General features: G+C 33.1%; 2 protein-coding genes across 2 annotated transcripts in view; both read right to left on the reverse strand.

Moving 5' to 3' along the window:
* LOC106716704 (calcium-dependent secretion activator) overlaps positions 1-10737 on the reverse strand; it is a 42858-nt gene extending 32121 nt beyond the window's left edge. The window contains exon 1 of the mRNA XM_045683766.1: positions 10536-10737. The gene's annotated coding sequence lies outside the window, so the exon portion shown is untranslated. The remainder of the gene's footprint in view (positions 1-10535) is intronic.
* Positions 10738-11584: 847 nt separating this feature from the next.
* On the reverse strand, positions 11585-18070 carry LOC106716714 (MAM and LDL-receptor class A domain-containing protein 1). The gene is made up of 10 exons (XM_045683686.1): positions 17854-18070; positions 16214-16393; positions 15762-15923; positions 15342-15512; positions 14924-15050; positions 14201-14375; positions 13808-13934; positions 13159-13290; positions 12406-12939; positions 11585-11784 (listed from the first exon to the last, which is right to left on the reverse strand). Exons 1-10 carry the CDS (start codon positions 17903-17905, stop codon positions 11603-11605), a joined length of 1842 nt encoding a protein of 613 aa, XP_045539642.1. The 5' UTR covers positions 17906-18070; the 3' UTR covers positions 11585-11602.
* Between the last annotated feature and the right edge of the window lie 2431 nt (positions 18071-20501).

A 20501-nucleotide genomic window follows, 5' to 3' on the forward strand; every position in this document is an offset into this window, starting at 1 on the left:
AAAGTTGTCACGACACTTTTTGATATAGTAAGTATGTTAACGACGAATGAGCGCTACTTCACCATGGCAACGACGTGACAATATATAACGAAAATTCATAGAAATAAAATGTACTTCTTGTGAAGACTTAAGTTTTTTTTACATAGAATAAACATTGGTTCCTTCACTAATTAATCGAAAGGAACTTCGTTCCATCCGGGTGTCCCTTGACACCTCTCAAGTTTTTTTTTTTATAGGAGAAGGTGGCAAACGAGCAACGGACCGAAAGTTATTTGATCCGACGCCCATTGACATCCGCAACGTCAGAGGAATCGCAGATGCGTTGTCGGCCTTGAAGGAAGGTATACGCTCCTTTTCTTGAAGGTCCCTAAGTCGTAACTGTCTGCTTAAAAGTTTTTTTTTTTATTTGTACTAAGTAAGCTGCCACAAAGTAGTTTACATATATAAAAATAAACTTACATACACGAGAAAAACATTACCATCTTTGTCAGTCGGGTAATATATGCAATAATACCTTTTAGGCATACGAAGTTAATCTAAAACAATTTAGTACGAGTTATTTAAATGAATATTTTAACGAATTTAAGCAAAGGGCAATAAGCGCTTAGGATTCATAATTAATATTTCTATAAATTTCAGGACGGGTTAAGGGTAAGGTTATAAGCTTTTCCATTAATAAACAAAACGAAATAACAGTTATTTCAATTAAGGAACGGCTAACGGCTTCATTAAATTAAAGAAATTGTTATTAGAATAATATATTTCTACATAGATTAAAATTATTAACTTAATTGAAATGTTAATGGTTAATTTCTAAAATCGAAAGGCAAAAAGTATTATTTTAAACCAGGGATTCCCAATGTGGTCGATATCTTAAAGCATTGCTAATTCTCACTCTGTCTTCTTCTATTGACCTAAGTCAGAATGAAAAATAATAATAATTGATCTTAAAAGTAGGTAATTTAGCCATGGGGGGTCTGAGGTAACAGTTCATTTCAGAAAAGGGGTCACTTATCCAAAATAGTTTGGGAATCCCTGCATTAAACTATGTTGTATGACTATAACTTAAGCATTGTATGAGATAATTTATTTGAAGGGAAGGAGAAATGGATTTGGCGGAAGAGGGGACGCATAGGAAGGAGAAATATCCTCTTTCTGTGCGTCCCCTTCTCCGTTGATTAAAGGTAGACAACGCATCTGCATTTGCGGATGTCTATGGGCAACGGTCGCCTCGCTATTGCGGCGAATCCAGTTGTTCGTTTGCTAGTTTGCCACCTTATAATATAAAAAAAAATATTAAGATATATCTAGAATATTATGTCGTAGTAATATTATAAATGTAAAAACTTGGATAGACAAATTTGAACGAAGGAACAGAATAGCATAGTAACTTTTCCAGATTGAAGAATACACGAAAAGCTTCGTAGTTACTTAGTTTTTTTATTTCATATAGTACGAAGTCATGGGCGACAGCTAGTATAAGAATAAAATAAGGGTAGAGCATTGGCAAGTGGCTCATACTTAACACCTAAGTAGATTTACTTATAAGAATTCTTAGAACTGTTACACACTTGTATGTCTTCATTTTAACGTTATAATTTACCGACGCATCTAATATATTTACTATACACGCTTTTATTTATCTGAGTATATATCGACGCTGGAAAGCATAAACGCTGTAACCCCGAAAGTATGAACTTTACAGGAGAGCCAAAAAATGATAACTCGTGAGCTGATACGCCTACAAGCATGCGGTATTTAGCAATGTTGTGTAGTTTGTGCTAACCTATAATAAAATCATTATCGTTTGATAATGGTTGAAATTATTAACGTGTGAAAAACATATTCGCGATTTCAAGGGTTACAGCGTTTATGCTTTCCAGCGTCGATATTATCTTTTTCTTATGTACGCATCTTGAGGATAATCAGAAAGTCTTGTCGACTTATTAGCCTCTCTAATAGCGTTTTCGTCTAATGAGTGTAGTGCCGGAGGCCTAATTTTAGTCCTCTTACCTTATTTTTTTTGATTTGGCGGAATAGGAAAGGATGGGAATGGTAAGTGGATTTGGCGGAAGAGGGGACACATAAGAAAGAGAAATATCCTCTTCCTATGCGTCCCCTTCTACGTTGATTAGGTAGGCAACGCATATGCATTTGCGGATGTCTATGGACAACGGTCGTTGTGCTATTTTGGCGAATCCAGGTGGCCGTTTGCTCGTTTGCCACCTTATGATATAAAAAATCTGATAAACTAGCAAGTTATACAGCCACGTGTAATAAATGATAAGAATCTTAATCTAATATTCTATTTTCAGAACAACGATAATAGCAATTTTCAGGTACCCGTAACTGAAGTCACTGAATCGGGAGAGAGTCTGTATTTAGAACTTAAAAGCCTATTCAGGTTAATTAGACTATAAAAAATTGTATTTGACGCTCTGTTGTTTTAGATTAGATTTTAATCTTATTTATATATCTATATATATAAAAGAAAGTCGTGTTAGTTACACCATTTATAACTCAAGAACGGCTGAATCGATTTGACTGAAAATTGGTGGGCAGGTAGCTTAGAACCAGGAAAAGGACATAGGATAATTTCTACCCCGTTTTCTTTTTCTATTTTTTTTTTATTCCGCGCGGACGGAGTCGCGGGTAAAAGCTAGTAACCTATAAATATGCTTCGTTTTTATGTAAATTTGAATTATCGGTTTTAATTTTAAATGTATTGTTTGACCGTTTTCGGTTGCGGTAATTTTTTTTTTCATCGGTTATATCGCAGTACTGGTTCTATGTCAATTGTCAACTTTGACTTCTTAACAAGTGCGTTTGACTATTTATCACGTGATTGCTATACTTGACATGTGCTTTTGACTATTAACAGACAGGAGTACAGTTCATCAGGCGAAAAACTGCCTTATGTCCTGTCTATATCTACAAATTTTATTTGAAATTCTTTGATGAAGCGGAGACTTGAAACTTCTTTTAAAAAAATCTCTTTTTAAAATAATAATTAGGTTCCTTTTTAATTTTAATTTCTGCTACTGCTCGTAGTTTATGGAACGACCTTAAAAATCTAAATTAAGAAAGGAATCTTAATATTATTACAAATTCGTTTAAACAAAGAAATAGTATAGGAAAAAAGATACAAACATTACAAGAAAATACAACAAAGGTTTATATAAAAGTCTTTAGCCTAAAGGTTTTCTTGTAGGACATATAAAGTCCAATTATGACAAACAAAAGATATATATTATTTGAAAAAATAAGACAATATTTTCATATAGACAACAGTGGGCCTAGCACAAATATTTGTATCAATCGCCAACGTATCGCATTCGACACAATTTGTATTGAAATTCGTGCAGCGCCTCTATCGGGAGTGAAGTACACTAAAAATCTCATACTTATTTTGACATAATTGGCCCACAGAAATGCTGAAGAACGAATGAATAAATTTTTTGCAAAATAACAAGTAATTGCGAAAGAAACTGGCGATCAACTAAAGCAAAATGGTATTTAAACTGAGGCCTCTGCTAATAGAAAAAAAAATTCTTAAAATGTTGAACTACATCCAATATAGATCCATTTTTGGTTACCAATACAGTAAAACCTGGATAAACTAGGACTTGATAAGCAAGAAACATCTAAAAGCGAGAGTTAATATCCCGAAGGACGACCTCCGTAAGCGAGGTACTGGAGTTAAACAGACATCTCTATATGCGAGAAAAATATCGCTTTTCCTTAGGCTCTCGCTCCAAGTTCGACTGCATTTCTCACTTAAAAAAGCCAATAAATGTATAAATATAACAGTATTGTTATATTAAAAATTGTCGTTGCATAGCTTTTCCGAGAGATTACCATTGTCTATTAAAATAGTCAAAAAATGAACAAAGCTTGTGTGTTTTGTTACAGTAAAAAACTTGTTTGACTCTTGTTTTTGGTATTTTTAAATACAAGAGTTGGGCTCAAACGAGTGACGGGAACAGCGAAGTGATTATCAACGCTCATGAACATCCGCAAAACCGAGTAACTGCAGATAAGTTACCTGCCTTTTAGATTGATGAGATACGCTCGCTTCTTAAAGGGCCTTAAAAAGCATCATTTTGGTAATACCGCCGATGACAGACCGTTCCAAAACGCGGCTAAGCGTGGCAGGAAATTTCGCGGATCGCGCTTTGATACAATAAGGAAGCTTGTTTTCAAAGCTCAAAAAATATGATCAACGTACCTAAAATGTTTGATGCAGAAGATTGATCAGTTCTTAATATTGTATAATTATTAATATATATAAAAATAGATTATTTTAATAATACAAAATACACCTTAGTTATATTTATTTAACCTCACAACGAAGTAGGCCTAAGCGCTTATTCACATGGCGCTTTTTTACGCCTCAAATCTCTCTTTTTTCATTCAGCCGTGGTCAAAATTTAACACCGTGCTTTAAAAGCGCTGCCGTATGAACAGAAATGCCTTTATTATTTGGACGCTTTTTGCACGCGCGTTAGAAAATCGACCATGCAAATAAGGGACAAACTTTCAAAAAAGCACATGTTTAAAGTTAATTTTTAAAACAAAAAGAAATTGTATTTATTACATTTCAATGTTTAGTAAATTGCAGAACCATTTCACTATACATTTCCAATTTAAGTTATAAACTGAGACCCTTTCATTTAAAAGGAAAACTTTAGTAAAGTAATATCGCTAGCGGCTTCACCGCAATTAGTTGAATTTATTATTGGGCGATTGGAATGGGGTGAGGCTTGTAAAATTTAATAGAAAATTCTCAATTCGTCTGTATGTTTTGTATGTTTGTTGTCACAGAACTTCGCTTCTGGTGGACCAATTTTGAGGGTATTTTTTTAAAATCTAGTTATAGCTAGTGCTTGTCACATTTTTGAGTACTAACTAAATGGTTTTTGACTAATAATAAAGTTGAATGAAAACTATTAATCACTAAATCATATTCGTAATGTCTTTGTAATTAAATATGAACCTTATTACATTGTAATAACGTAATGTTTTGATATTATGCGCTAAGAAATTTGCTTCTAGGCAATATTGTCGTGGTAATATAAGATAATTGATAATTTTACTCAATCTAACAATTCATTAGGTCAATTTTGTCGCTAATAAAGTGTCGTATGAAGTTATTTTAGTGTCGTTAGCCAAGCAACTACGAGTATTAGTAATGAAGAAATTCTACTGGGAAATGTGTGGTACAAGTTAGAAGCGAAAAATAAATCTAATATATAAAATTCTCGTGTCACAGTTTTCGTTCCCGTACTCCTCCGAAATGGCTTGACCGATTCTCATGAAATTTTGTGAGCATATTCAGTAGGTCTGAGAATCGGCCAACATCTATTTTTCATTTTTTTTTAACTGCGCGCGGACGGAGTCGCGGGCGACAGCTAGTATAAAATAAAATAAAATGACGTATAAAGTACACGCTAGTCGTGGTATTACGGAAACCATAGACAAGAGCATAAAGTTTCAAATAAAATAATATAAATAATAAATATGTTCTCAATACTTTGGATTCATTAAAGAATATAGTAGCGAGTGAATTTCTTTGAAATTTATGATACATTCATCATTCAAAGGTTTCAACGACGGTCCGTTTTCGAGTTGTATTTATCACACATAAGGCTATTGCTTTCAATAATTCAGATAATGTTTTAATCTTGTTACATAAATAAGGTTACATTGAAGAACTAGGTAATTATTTGGAAATTCTAACCGCTAGTAACCTTTTACTTGAACCTAAAAATTTCTACGTAATATGTTAAACACGCAAAGCCATGGAGTATTTTAATAAAGCACTTGTAAACGAGGGTTACGCTATCGATCCAAATAACAATGTGGAAATTCCATGCAAGTTAGAAGTTTTATAACCAACTCCAAGACCGCCTTCGATTTCACAATTTATTTTATTATAAAACGTTCCGTTTTACGTGTTTAAATTATTCTTGAGCAATTTATGTAATCGTTTTTGTTCAGTTTACAGTTTCACAGTCTTTCTCTACCTTTATAGCCATTAAATTTTTAGATAGAATGGATTAAAAATGTGAAACGTTTCCTTGAAATTTCACGTCCCGTCGTGTCTACAACATCTTTCATAGTATCAGTCGGTAAGCTTTCGACAAGGAATTGCACTTTCAGAACAACATCGGGTTTATTATTAAATCATCTAAGAATAACATTTTACACTTACAATAACTCTATAAGAGGTAATATTTGATTGTTTGTTTGTTTGCATTGAGTGTGTTTCGAAACTAATTAACCGATTTTAAAAATTCTTTCACTCTTGGGTAACTACGCTACCCCTGAGTAACATAGGCTATATTTATTACAATTTTTTTATTTTTTTTTATTTTAACTCTAATTTCTAACAAGCACGCTAATAAATCAAACAAGGGAGGGGAAAGAGGGTTAAAAATTCCAACAAAAATAACATTGGAACATTTCTTAATTTGAAAACACTTAAGTCAAAAATAACCAAACGGATTCAGATTATCATTTACTAGCTGTCGCCCGCAATTCCATCCGCGTGTTGTTAAAGAAAAACATAAAAAAGTAGCCTATGTGTTCTTCCAGACTATGTTCTACAACTGATGCTAAATTACATCAAGATCCGTTGATCCGTTCCGGAGATAACTTCTAACAAACGTCCATCTAAATATTTGTATTTATAATATTAGTATGATTTCATGAGACAATAATTTTTTACTGAATAAAATAAATAATCTTATTTCGCTTAAATTCGCTAGTAAAATTGCGATTCACGCCACTCTTGTCATACTTTTTATTATTTTCATCACTAACCTGTCCTTAAACTAATAAAAAATCGGAAACATCTACCAAAAATAAATCAAATAAATCAAATTTACTGTTTTAATATCGTCAGAAACAAGATAATGTACAAACAGGAATATTAAATATGATAATGCCTCTGCAGACAGCGCCTGTATTGAAAAGACATGCAATTTAGAACAAAATGTGACTCCGAGAAAGCTATAAAATGAAATTCAATGCGCAAGAAATTCTGTATTACGAATGAATATATTTCGAATAGAAGAATTTCTTCAACGTGATTGAGGATTATTTTTTTCTTATGAGAAAGTATAAATTTATGTTCCATTTAAAGCCTAAAGATTTTACTAATAACAGACGATGTACCAACTATTATACTTACCTCTACGATCACGTGCGTTCTTTTTCCGCGCGATTAAATAACGTAAGTACTTATATTTAGTAGAATCGGGTAGAGGGCGCTTTTTCTTACACAAGAAATATAATGATATGAAATGGTATTTCGCTGAAAGACTTGAATGAAGAATGAATACACAGAAAGAACATAAATAAACCATTGTAGTATTTCAAATATTACTTTGAGCTTCGGCTGTAGAGGCATTTTTTGTCTGTGTTTTTTTTTAAATTATATAAGGGATATCTATAAAAATAAGTGACTGCATTCAAAACCCACTTTTATGTGAAAAATACACATCAATGTCGTTTTCAATGTAGATAAGCTAATCGTTTAGTCCAAGGTTCGATTGGCAATAAATTTGAAGGTTTTTTTAATCGAATGATAATAAAACATTACTGTCAACCTAGAAATGTGATAACCTTCGTTAGAGGCTTCTTTAACTGGATTACATAAATAATGCTTGTAACTTTTTTATATTATAAGGCACCAAAGAGCAAGTAGCCATTTGAATTCACCAAAATAGACCGCCGTTTATATACATTCACCAACCTTTAATCGATGGAGGAGGTGACCCACAGATAGAAAATATTTCCACTGTCTATATGTCCTCTTCTCTGTCAAATCTACTTCCCATTCCATCCTTTTCTTATAACAACAGGGTGCACGCAAGCACGCAATCAACGTTAAAATAATCTTCAGTTGATATTAATGTAGAATTCCACTGCTGTGACATTGTTATAAATATTATTTTCTCTGTTATATAACATATTTTAATACACGTTAACTGCAGTGGAGTTCTACGTTTATGAAGTTAAAATTGTCTCACTTTCAATTGAACTTGATTCAACTTTATGCACCTAATTTCCCCTTTTCTCAAGCCCTCAATATCGTAAATATAGATCCACCTCCGTAAAAAAAGATATGCCGATATATTAGGTTTCATTTTAATTTAAGTAAAAGTATGTTTAATACTATTAATTATGTAAAAAGATACAACAAATTTGTATTTTCTTTAATCCACTGAGAACTTCTAAGGCTGCCTTAATTTCTATATTTAAACGATATCTAAATTTAAAAGATACATTTCAGTGAGTATCTTTAAAAAGTAATCATATGAGGAAATAGAAAAAAGAATGGTCCATACTAAACTATTTAAAAATATTATTTCATCAAATTAAAGGGATATTACAGTTTTTTGTCTTTCAAACAGTTTATGATCTGGCTGTCGCTTGCGACTCTGTCCGCGCGGAAAAAAAAACGAACAGCCTAGCCTGTGTATTCTCACGGACTATCAAATATCAACTTCATCCGTTCTGGAGTTATCTTCTAACATCGATATATCTAAACTTTAGCATTTATAATATTACTAAGATATATTTAGTCACTTTCTTTATTTTATCTTTTACACAATCCATCTATCACTTCCTTGGCCAATCCATAGCTTTTCCTAAAATGTGGTGAGAAGGTAAGGGAAACTAGGACCCTTTTGATCTTGTCATATCCTATGTCATTAAGAAATTATGTTATAAAAAATCCCAGTAAAATACTAGCAAAATAGCTTCGTATTATGTAACTTTATCGTAAGTACAATCACAACCAAAACTGCTTTAGTTAATAGCGTGTTCAACATGAAGACTGACGAACAAAAGATATGAACTCTTATATTGAGAACATAGTGCTCTTAAATGACCTTGAAACTACTTTATGCTGAATCAACGTATACCTATAGACAGACGAAGGTTGGCCTAGCACGAATATTTGTGACAATCGCCTTCGTATCGCCATCGTCAATTATGTGAAAAGATAATAGCCTATGTGTTATAAGATCTGTTGAGCTGTTACATCTAACAAACATCCATCTATCCGTCTAATTTCGTATTTGTAATATTAATAAGAAGTAAGATTAGTATGACATTTTTGGTGTACTTTAAGCCCGAAAGCTGCACAAATTTCAACAAATGTGCTAGGCCCACAGAAGAAAAGTACGAACGTATCGACAAATTTAAATTGAGTCCTTCTACGACTAATTTAGATTTTTACTTTTAAAAATAAATTTTATGTAACGCGTTGTTATCAAAATTAAAAACGAAGCCTTTTTTATATTAACCGTACCATTAAAGTTTCAAATTCTTTAATTAACCACCTTTTTCAATTTGTTTTATCATTATTTGAGAACTGAAAGCAGTTTACGTTGTTTTCATTTCATTTAAGTTCCACGAATTTGACTATTAAACTCTATTCATGCTTTATTTAATAATAAATGACTTTAAACTCATATAGTGTTGTAACAATTTTTAAATTAAACTGAAAAAAAAGTTTTTCCTTTCTCTTCTTTTGCATCAACGCAACGAAACTTACATAACAAATGTTTTTGATTACGTCAGGCGTCCTTGACTCGGAACTCTATTCTTGTTATAATACTGCAAAGAATGCAATGTCGTATTGCATTTCTAATTAAATAGGATTTTATTGTTAGGTGAATTTAGTCGTGTTATATATTTAAACGTCCAAGTATAATTTGGATTTGTAGAAAATTATTTTGGTATATCGAAAATTTTACTTTAATATAGTAGACTAATTTTTAATTAGTTTGAAGTTCATAAAAACATAGCAAATAGTCAAGTTATTTTAGTATGAAGAGATATGGAATTTAGAATTAATTCTTATAGTTTAAATATGCGCATTGTTGTAAATACAAGTCTCAGTTAAAAAAGAAACAGAAAGTGTATTTAAGTTAACAATAAAAATGTATTTTTTGAAAGTACAATTCTATTTATGTAAAAAGTTTATTTCTTAGTACATGAAAGATGAAAAATATTTTATATGAAACTAAATTTTAAATCAGATTTTTTTTTTGTTTAAAATTAATTAAAACTGTTCAATAAATTAAAGCGAAAAATAAATGTATCAAACCATCTTACAATATGTCTTGAATATTTTTATAAAAAGAGCACTTTATGATTTTTTTTTCTCGACGTAAATAACTAAAAATAACAAGAATTTTCTGTTTTATTCCAAACCATTTCGTTGGGTTTGCATACAAAACCATGAATATTTTATAAACGCTTCGCTTAAACGTAGAGTAAAAACCCGGCAATTGCATAATTTAATTTTAGATTTGTAAATAAATTAAAAGAACTTTTCTTCACGATTGTACCCAACAGACACTTTATTAAATAGTAAATCTTATCTTATCTTAATCTTTAGTAACCTAATACAAATTAGCCATAAAATTGAACACATAAACCACAAAAATAACTAGAAAGTAATTTTATTAGATCAGTTATTAAAAACAATAATAAATAGTAAATCAAAAATTACTTACCTCTATTCGCCCGCCTTCAACAAGCAAACATTTTCAGATGTTGTAGATAATAAAAAAAATCTTAATTCCGTTCGAGAGCAGAATATTTACAGTTATATACAGGGCCGGAATTCGTGGTACTGTGGCTTGCAAACGTCATTTGGTCCGCATATTTTTTCGCGCCTGCGCGTTAACAAAATGGCGACCGACGCGTTGGGTCGATAGTTCCGCGATAAGGTATCTAAAAGGCCCGCCCCCATGCCGGGTGACATTGTGGAAACGGGGTAACGTGAATTAATAAGGTCACCATTTTGTATTATCGCGCGCTTTTCTAAAGTTACTAGTAGTAGTGAAGAAGTGTTGCCACTTAAAAAATTAAAACCACATTTTCTGCCCAAAAATTTTCATATGGGTTTTCTATCCGCAGACAGGATTTTTGGCCTTGATGAAATTTTTAACATGAACATTTACTTGAGTTTTAAATGCAGTATTAGCGGTGCATTTATTGACTGATTTTAGAAATAGCTGAACTAAGTATCTTTTGCTTTTAATTAAAGAGTTTGTTGTGTCAATTCAAATTCTTCTTTGACCTTTTCTTCTCCTCCTCTAGGATGTCTATGATTATTAATTTTCATAGTATGAATCATTTTTTTTTTTTTTTTATAAGAGAAGGGGGCAAACGAGCGGCGCGAACACCGAAGTGATCATCGACGCCCATGGACATCCGCAACACTACGAGAATTGCAGATGCGTTGCCGGCCTTTAAGAAAGAGATATGCTCGCTTCTTGAAGGACCCTAAGTCGTAGTGGTTTGGAAATACCGCCGAGGACAGACTATTCCACAACGCGGCCGTGCGCGGCAAGAAATTTCGCGAGAACCGCACTGTTGTGGAATGCCAGCCATCCAGATGGTATGGATGGTACCTGGCGGTCATTTCTTCACTTTTATTTATTATTCCCTTATTAAAGTTAGTAGCATTTGATACGAATGTTCCGTTACACTGTATTCTTGAATTATCTTGTTTGTTGTTGGGGTTATAAAAACACTTATACCAGAATAAAAAGCATAGTAATTTTTATAAAATAATTTAATCATCGTCTACATCAGTTGATAAATATCGAACCTCTGGATCGCTGGTGATATGACCTCGAATACGCGCCAATGTACGTCGACCACGGGAACTTCTAACCTCCAAAACTAACCAAACTAAACCAATGCAACATAATATTGCTAATAATGATATAAGACTCGTCTTCAGACTACCAGATTCTGGAAACAAGAAAATTATCCGTCATTTATGAAATCAATTAGGCTCTTCGTACACAGAGCAACGTAAATCGTTGAGACCAATATTGAATGGTTGCGTAGCGAGAATTGCATTGCGTTGAATCGTCGACTTGAATCGGCTATTTGGTCAATAGAGGCATAGATACTACATGTCAATTGTATAGATTTGCTGCGCCATCTTGAAAATTGCAGCGATTTTGCTCACAAAGATCTTAACAAACAACTTGCAAGCGACTGTCTTTGGAGATGACATAAATGTAGAAGACGCGCGCTTTGTACGGATTGTATTGTCTATGACATCCTATTACGTGAGTCGCTTAGAGACTACAATCACCGATTTTCGAAGATTTGCATTGCTTTGTGTACGAAGAGGCTTTGTCTACAAAAATTATGTTTAAATCTTGAAATCGGATTTAGGAATGGTCTGTGTGAAATTAGAAATATTTACGCATGTCACTGACTGACAATGAATTGTCTATGGATTTATTTTGAACAGTTTTAGTCTTTGAATTAGTGATACAAATACGTCTGTTTGAATAGCTCTGTGAACACAGACATATAAAGATAAAATTATTTAGATAGGTCAAAAGTTTCTTTACTTACTTTTAGGTTCTTTCGCGTATACTATAGTATGTTGCTCTTTTTCTCCAATTTTTTCATCGTTTGTTTCTTTTTTAACCTCATCTTGAAATACGTCTTGTATTGTCGTGTAAGAGTAATCTATCTGAACTTTGGCGCTAGTTGTTTTAACAGTTGTTGTGGGTAATATTGTTGTTGTTGTAGATTGTTGTGTTGTTGAGGATTTGTTTATTGGATTTGTTTTATTAACAACACCTGTATCAACAACCTTAGTGACTTTAGGTTTAGTTGTTGTGGTTGTTGAAGTTGTTGAAGTAGTTGTTGGTTTAGTTGTTGTTGATTTAGCAGTTGTTGGTTTAGCGGTTGTTGGTTTAGCTGTTGTTGTAGTAGTAGAAGTAGTAGTTGTTGTTCTTTTTGTTGAGGTAGTTCTTGGGGTAGTGGTTGTAGTTGTTGTGATTGTAGTTGAGGTAGTTTCTGATGAACTGGCTATTAATTTTTGCGTTTGTGGCGCTATTTCTGTAGTATTGCTTGCATTGTCATCGTTGTTAGTATCGCCATCTGTGTGTAAAAGTTAATTGATGAGATACAAAGGAAATGTTCATCCTCAATCCTCAAATAAAGAAACATTGAATTTAGAAGAGGCATTGTTCTGCATTTGCATGGTGAAGTCACCAGATGATATGCTACCTCTTTTGTAAAACGTATATATGTAAAAAATATTATAAGAAATTAATTTTCTCTAGTTAGATATATATGAATGGAGATAATAGTGCTTACCATTAGAAAATATACAAGTGTCGAAGAAATCAACACAGCACGTTTCTTCTGCGAAACAAGAAGCTGTGCAGCTGCAGCCATTGCCGGTCTTTTGGGTACCCAGCAGGTCGCAACGACCAACACAGGAATCCGCTTTAAGTACATTATGAAAATTAATGAAATGGTGAGAACCAGTGCTACAAATGCTCACTGACTCGCCTGGCGAGTACAGGAATATGTTTAACCATATCGTTTCAATCATTCTTTTCTCGCTATTTCTTTTGTCATTCACTCGCTCACAGACTCGTTTATTCATTCATTCGTTGGTAGTAATTCGTTCATACATTCAAGAGCTGGAGCATCGGTGGCTCAGGGGTTAAGCACTTGACTTGCAATCTACATGTCCTGGGTTCGAATCCCGCCATGTACCAATGTTTATTTCGATTTACATATGTACATTTATCCGAAGTCCTTACGGTGAAAGAAAACATTGTGATGCTGCACATATCTGAGAAGTAATATGTGTAAAGTCAACCCGAACTTGGCCAGCGTTGACTATGTCCTAGTCACCCCTAACTTGGGGTAGGTTCCGAGCCCCTCAGTGGGGACATATAGTGAGCTGATGAGAGAAAATTCAAGAGCTGATCAAAGTAAGCATTAGCAAACATACATAGTAATACGGAGGGAGTTGTGGCATCAAGCTGGGCGGCGGTGCAGTTCTTGCCTTGCAGGATAGCCACGTCGTCTACTGCGATGTCGCTGGTGAAACTAGACCCTCGGATACCTTCGATCACAATCTGACAACAATATTTAGATATATTACAAATCTTAATATATGAATAAATACAAACAGAATTACGCGGAATTACTACTAGGATTAGTATTCAAGTTCATTAAAACCTTTTACCACTAGCGCGAATCTGGTTCTCCTATTAGTTCTAACCTCATCAAGTATGGGCTCGTTTGATTCGTCCGTCTTGTCTAGTTCATTTTTAGTTTTATTTTTAAATATAATAAAAGCTTGTTTTTTTATTCACTTTTTCTTTTAATTATTTTTCCATACCTGAAAATTATCTGAGAAGTCCACAAGCGGTAGGACTGCGTCGTACCAAGTGTTACCCTGGTTTCCCCATTTCTCGAACAGTATGTACTTCTGTTTCTCGCTACTGTTCAGACTGAGGAGGGAACTGAGAGCGTAGTTTTCCGGTTTCTGGTACACACGGAGACCACCAGTCGTTCTAGAAGGGGATAGTAATTTTAAACTTATTAAAACACCCAAACTCAACTAAAACTAGTGGGACAATGGACTAACTAAACTTTAGTTTAGTAGATTGAAAACAATGAAAGTATGAGGAAATACATATATAGTCCCAAAAGGTTTTTATAAGTTTACAGAAGATCGCCTTCAAATTTTAAGGGTTACCAATGAGCAAAAATCTCCAAAGTTCTTGGGTAAATCGTCCATGTTACCAAGTAAATGATATTCAATGAGTTTCCGTTCTTACTATTCAAATTGATGTATACAATCAAATTAGCAGATTAATCTGCACTTAATAAAATAGTGCGTGATATTTGTATGGAATTTCAAAATTATGAAAATGGCAACATTAAACCGTGCAGCTGCCGCGCCCTTATTGGTCGAAATATGACTCTGTCAAGATAACATTATTAGTTCACATATTTTCCGACTGCCACAAAATCCTTGCCGATCTATAAACGCAAATGCATAAAAAATGTTCTAATGTACTTTAAAAATAGAAAGGAGCCATAGTTCACGCTAACTTACTTTCCATACATATGGTAGAAGAATACAAAGCAGCCATCTTTAGCCAATCCGCCATCGTATATTGGCGATATGAGGCGAGCTGTATCATTTTGTAATCTTGAAGTACTCTCAATATACATGTAGTAACCTAGAACCAAATTTTAGTAATATACATAATTTTTCATATATTTAATGCTATAAGTGATCTAAAAAATAGTTTTTAACATTTGCTTTGACTATATCCAAATTTAATCTTGCCTTACACAAAGGAATATTTCCGTCTATCATGTAAAGCCTTTTAAAATAAAATCGAAGTCTAATGAGTGTGCGTGTCAGAGCCTAATTGCAGTTCTTCTTTTCCCATCCTTTCCTAATAAGGATCTTCCTTTCTGTATGTTCCCCCTATGTAATCCATCTTATAAAATCTATAAAAAAATACCTGAACCCCCTTTCCCGTAGGTATGATCATACGAAGGTCCAGTGAAGAGGAAGTAAGAAGGCGATTTATGGTTCAGCCTTGTCCAGTCGAAGTCGTGCAGATCATCCTGCATCCAACCGCAGATATTGGGATCTTCGAAGTCACATTTTGGTAGACCAGATGATGTTGCATCTGTTGAAATATTTACTTCTTAAGTTATAATCTTATTAGCATACAAATTTGTATGTCGATATGGTTAGCTAGGATCACCTGGCGTCAGTTCTCATATTAATGATGGTGGTCATCTAACATGGTTACCACCAAAACCACATATTTTATCTTACTTAAATGAGTGGGGTACTCCAGTTTCTTTTGGGTCTTTACTTGCCTTTCTCTTAGGACTGAAAAAGCAAAGATTTAAGAGATAAAAAAATAACTTACCAACACATGATGGTGCAGTTCCATTCCATTTCCTTCCATCACAGTATATAGTCGAAGAGCCTATCATCTTGTGTCCGGGCAGACAGAAGAAGACCACCCAAGCGTTTTGTCTTGAAGGAATTTCAACTCCATTCTCTATAGAAGGTACGGTGCATCCAGAACCTGAAAGAGGATTTGTTAAAAATGGTAAGACTTACCATGGTCCATTAAAGATTAACCTAATGTGTCGTTTCGGACGTGTTTCTTTTATCAAGGAGGCGGAAATCGGGTAACAGATCTCCTGGTGTAAAGTGACCGCTATCGATGGACATCTACAATATTCGACCGAGGAAACAATGGACAGAAGAAGATTATTGTACGCGTCAAAAACTATTTTATAGTGTTAGAAGTATTGTTAAAGTTACAATTTTATTTGTATGAAAGAGGCAATAATTAATAACATATCAACTTACGGACACAAACAGGCAATGGCACGTCCCACTGCGAACCTCTGCATGTGGCATATTTATTGCCAACCAACTCGTACCGCGGCGAACAAATGAACTTCACTAATCTAGATTTCTGTCTCACTCGCACTCTTCCATTCGCTAAACGTGGAAATCCACAAGATGCTGATGAAGGATACATATAATCTGAAATAAGAAATGAATTACGAAGGTTTCCTTTTACATGTGCTTAAAACGCTCAGGCTAGAAAATGTTACATTAACCCTCTATAGAGGGTTTTATACCCCGTTACTAAGCATTGTTTTTTATTCTTACAAGTTGTAAAATCTCATCGTAAATCGTTACTCCTTTTTCTGAATTGAAGATTTCAATTCTGTTGTTCGTATTTTTTATTATTTTAATACGATTCCTTTTATGTCAGTAAACAAGGAAGGAAAAAGATGAGAATATTAGCTCGGATTGCAATTAACATAGGATAGGTGGCCTCTATATTGCTATAATTTTTTTAACTTCAATTACATTATCTACGTATATATTCCAACATCGCGTGAAAATTAATTCATTTTTTTAAAGTAATTTACTAATATTTTGTATAACTGTTCCACTACGCTCTAGGCTTATGTTAGGATGGTCACGACAATAGTTGGAATTTGAACTCTCGCCCACATAATAGCCTGTACCTTTAACCATTAGGCTATTGGCGCTTCATTAATTACGTTTTTAAATTCTTTTGAGATATTATATAAGCAAGTGATCCTGTCGAGATCGTGAGAAACGCCTCCTACGCACCCTGCTGCCGGAAATGCGGAGAACAAACCGCCAAGAGCGGGCATCCGGTTGATAAATATTTATTTATTGCATTACAATGACACTATATTAATTGATACGATATTTTTAAATAATTTAAATCATACATACTAATGTATTGTAATCCTTCATGAATCAAGATATTTTCTTTTCCATTTTCAAGTTCCAAGTAAGCTAGGTTTGTGTTAGGACCTTGTCCACGATAAGTGGGGAATCAAATGGAAATCGAATCCTCTACCACGTGACTACAACTATACTTAAATTGGCAACATTCGAGAAAATAATGCACAAATAAATCGTTATTATAGGGTCACGACTTATAGGGTACATAAGTAAACCGGAACATAAGCACACGTAAGTACCGGAAATCTGAGAAGTTCCACTCACAGAAAAATTGCCTTGTTTGTTGCAACGGGACAAAGTTCGCCTTTTACAAAATAACTAATTAGATTAGGTAGCAGTAAATTTCGCAAACTTCTTCCATCTATGCCTTTTTCTTAATTATTTGAGATCGGTTTTCCACGTCCACAACATGACGAAGATGACGACAGAAGAATAATCATCGTCTAAATTCGTATAAAACGTTCAAACGACTTATATTTTGAAGTTAGAACTCCGCCAGATACCAGGATTGTACATGCTCGTGAAAAAACTATGCTTCTAAAAGTTAATACATTATACTTATATCCTGCTTATTATGCTCTCTGGTAGGGAAAATTTTACTAAAATTCAATAATCTAAATTCAACTAAAATAACTAATAATTAAATTTTAGGATTAGACTTTCAGAAAATAATTATTAGTACGTAATATTTGTAAGGTATTAAAACACAGACTTACCAGCTTTAATATATCCGATAATAAATAAAACTAAAAAACACTTTAAATACATTTTAGGAAATAAAAAAAACACTTTCCAACTAATTTTCAAAAATAACGAAAACCCGCGTCCGGTAAACCCTGTCCGGTTTTTGTTTAATAATAATGTAAAATAGTCACAGAGTATAAAAATCCAGTGTTTTCAACATTTGGGACCAGAAGTGGTTTCTGGTCACTTACATGAGCACATTAAAATGACATATTAACGCGCATTTATTTTTTGTTGTTCAACAAAGATTAAGTGACCAAGCAGAAGGCATGTTTAGGTATTAAATGATTCAAAAATATATTTTCATAGCTTAAGCAGAGATTACATTTCTTCTTCTACTTTTGAACCCTTAATTTTATTTAGAAATTTAACAATTAAGCATTAACTGAGCTAGTTTCTTAATCATTGGGTTATTTATTTGAAATTACATTAAAATCATAGTTTTTTCCCTTTTAGATAGCTCTATCAGTTTCAACTCGAATAAACCTACAAAAAAATTATTGAGGCGTACTTTGATTCACGAATCAGTTGCTTAAATTAATTTTACAAATGAAAAATATTTAAAATTATAAGCCAAATTAGGAGTAGTTAGGCATTAAAGTATAAAAATATCTTCTATTCCTCGTCTAATCTATATGCGAAACGGGATGTGCTTGTGTAGTTATCAAAGGAAGCGGACTTTCCACTGATATTCTAAATAATATTATCATTGCTTATTGTATTTTTGTTTAGATTATAAAACAATAAAGGATAGATTATCGAAAATCCCATGACTTTGGTTATGAATCACAGATTCTCAAAAAAAACAACAAACTTTCCTTATCTAATTTAAAAGTTAGTAGTTTTCTATACTTTTTTTACTATCTTTTTAAATAGGAAGTATGTTTGTTTGTACTTATTTTGTGTAATGTCATATTCGATTGTGATAAAACTTCCAATTTACTAAACATATATAATGAGAGTTATTGGCTTCATAGAAATGCATAAAAATAATAATAAAAATTCACTATTCCAAACAAAAAGGCAGAATTGACTCGTGCAATGCCGGGCATGATGTATATGCGGGGTACCGGGTCTAGTATCAGTATTGTATATTTCGAGGAATGTCATGACAATGCACCAGTGTTCTTCGAAATTATCGCAACTATCGAGCTAAGTTTTTCATAATTTATCATGTAAATAATATCAGACATAACGATTTTATTAAGTTTAATTAATATTATTAATATAATAACAACAAATTCAAACAACTTAAACACTTAGATTTTGTAAACTTAATAGTACTTTGTTTCAGTTTTAACAAAGTAATAGTTTAGTAGGTGAATATACCACGAAAAATAACTAACAGCCTTTTGAAATTTTCTTTTGTATTATAAAAATTGTACCAATTTGTTTTTCTATTCTCTATTTACATATGTACATTTATCCGACGTTCTTACGGTGAAGGAAAACATCGTGATGCAACCTGCACATATCTTAGAAGAAATTCAAAGATATGTGTGAAGTCAACCAACCCGCACTTAGCCAGCGTGGTTGACTATGGCCTAGTCACCCCTAACTTAGGGTAGACTCCGAGCCCCTCAGTGGGGACGTATAGTGAGCTGATGATGATGATTATAAAACTAGGAACTACTTTGATTTTAAAACTTCCTAAAATATTTGAACCGAAAATACGATAATATGTAGAAGTTTTCAAGTTTATATGACCTTTTAAGTCAAGCCTGTATTAGCATAATTACTATTATGAAGGTAGAAAATTATAAAATACATGAAGTTGAAATCTAAAATTATCAAAAATTCAGACGTTATCTGATGAATTAGGTTTTGCGGGTAGGATATAAATATTATATTCTATATTTAAAAAAAATGTTAAAACATGACTAACACGTAATCGTAATAAAATAAATTAAAATACAGTTGTTGAATGTTATAAGAATTTTACTAAGAAAAGATTTTTACGATTTTTGCTGTAATTATAAAGCTGTGACTGTGTCATATGGATGACAAAAGGTGACGTCATATCCTTTTAATGACAGTGACATTGACAATACGACTGTAACTGAACAACAAATTCATAAAGGGTATGTTCCGATATACACTGCGAGCACTGCACAGTGCTATCACTGTAGAAAAATTCGTTCCGTTATGGACTGCCAGTACACTGCCGCAGTACCCTAGGGAAATATATGACGTCATAAATCGCCGCCATATTCTACTGTGAGCACTGGCGTTTTCGAGGTAAGGTACTCGCAGTACTTTGATCACGTGATCAGTCAAAACCACCCGAGTGCCTCACATCTTATAAACAAAACTACAGTTTAATCAGAAATGTTAAAGTTCTGTAATTAGTTTGGATTAATAAATAAAACAATGGAAGAATTGCAAAAATTAACCTTATTAGACTGTGTTGATAATGAAAAACATATTCTGTTTATGAAAAAGTACTTATTTTTATTACATTATAAATTCAATTTATCATTAATATTAATTAAAATATTTTTAATTTGACAGTACTCTAAAACAGTTTTTTTAATGTACTAGAAAACTTGATTACACTCATTTGAATGTCGCGTCAAAAAATGCGGCTGACAGTATACGAGATTGCGTTCCGTTTTAGCTC

Source organism: Papilio machaon, chromosome 23 (assembly GCF_912999745.1).
Source record: "Papilio machaon chromosome 23, ilPapMach1.1, whole genome shotgun sequence".
Lineage (NCBI taxonomy): Eukaryota > Metazoa > Arthropoda > Insecta > Lepidoptera > Papilionidae > Papilio > Papilio machaon.

Excerpts from the sequence above, each read along its gene's own strand:
- LOC106716714 (XM_045683686.1), bottom strand. The coding sequence starts at position 17,905 with ATGTATTTAAAGTGTTTTTTAGTTTTATTTATTATCGGATATATTAAA. Across the intron at positions 15,924-16,213 it reads GCCATTGCCTGTTTGTGTCC|GTTCTGGATGCACCGTACCT; the intron begins GTAAGTTGATAT and ends ATCCTCTTTCAG. Across the intron at positions 13,935-14,200 it reads ACTTCTCAGATAATTTTCAG|ATTGTGATCGAAGGTATCCG; the intron begins GTATGGAAAAAT and ends TATTGTTGTCAG.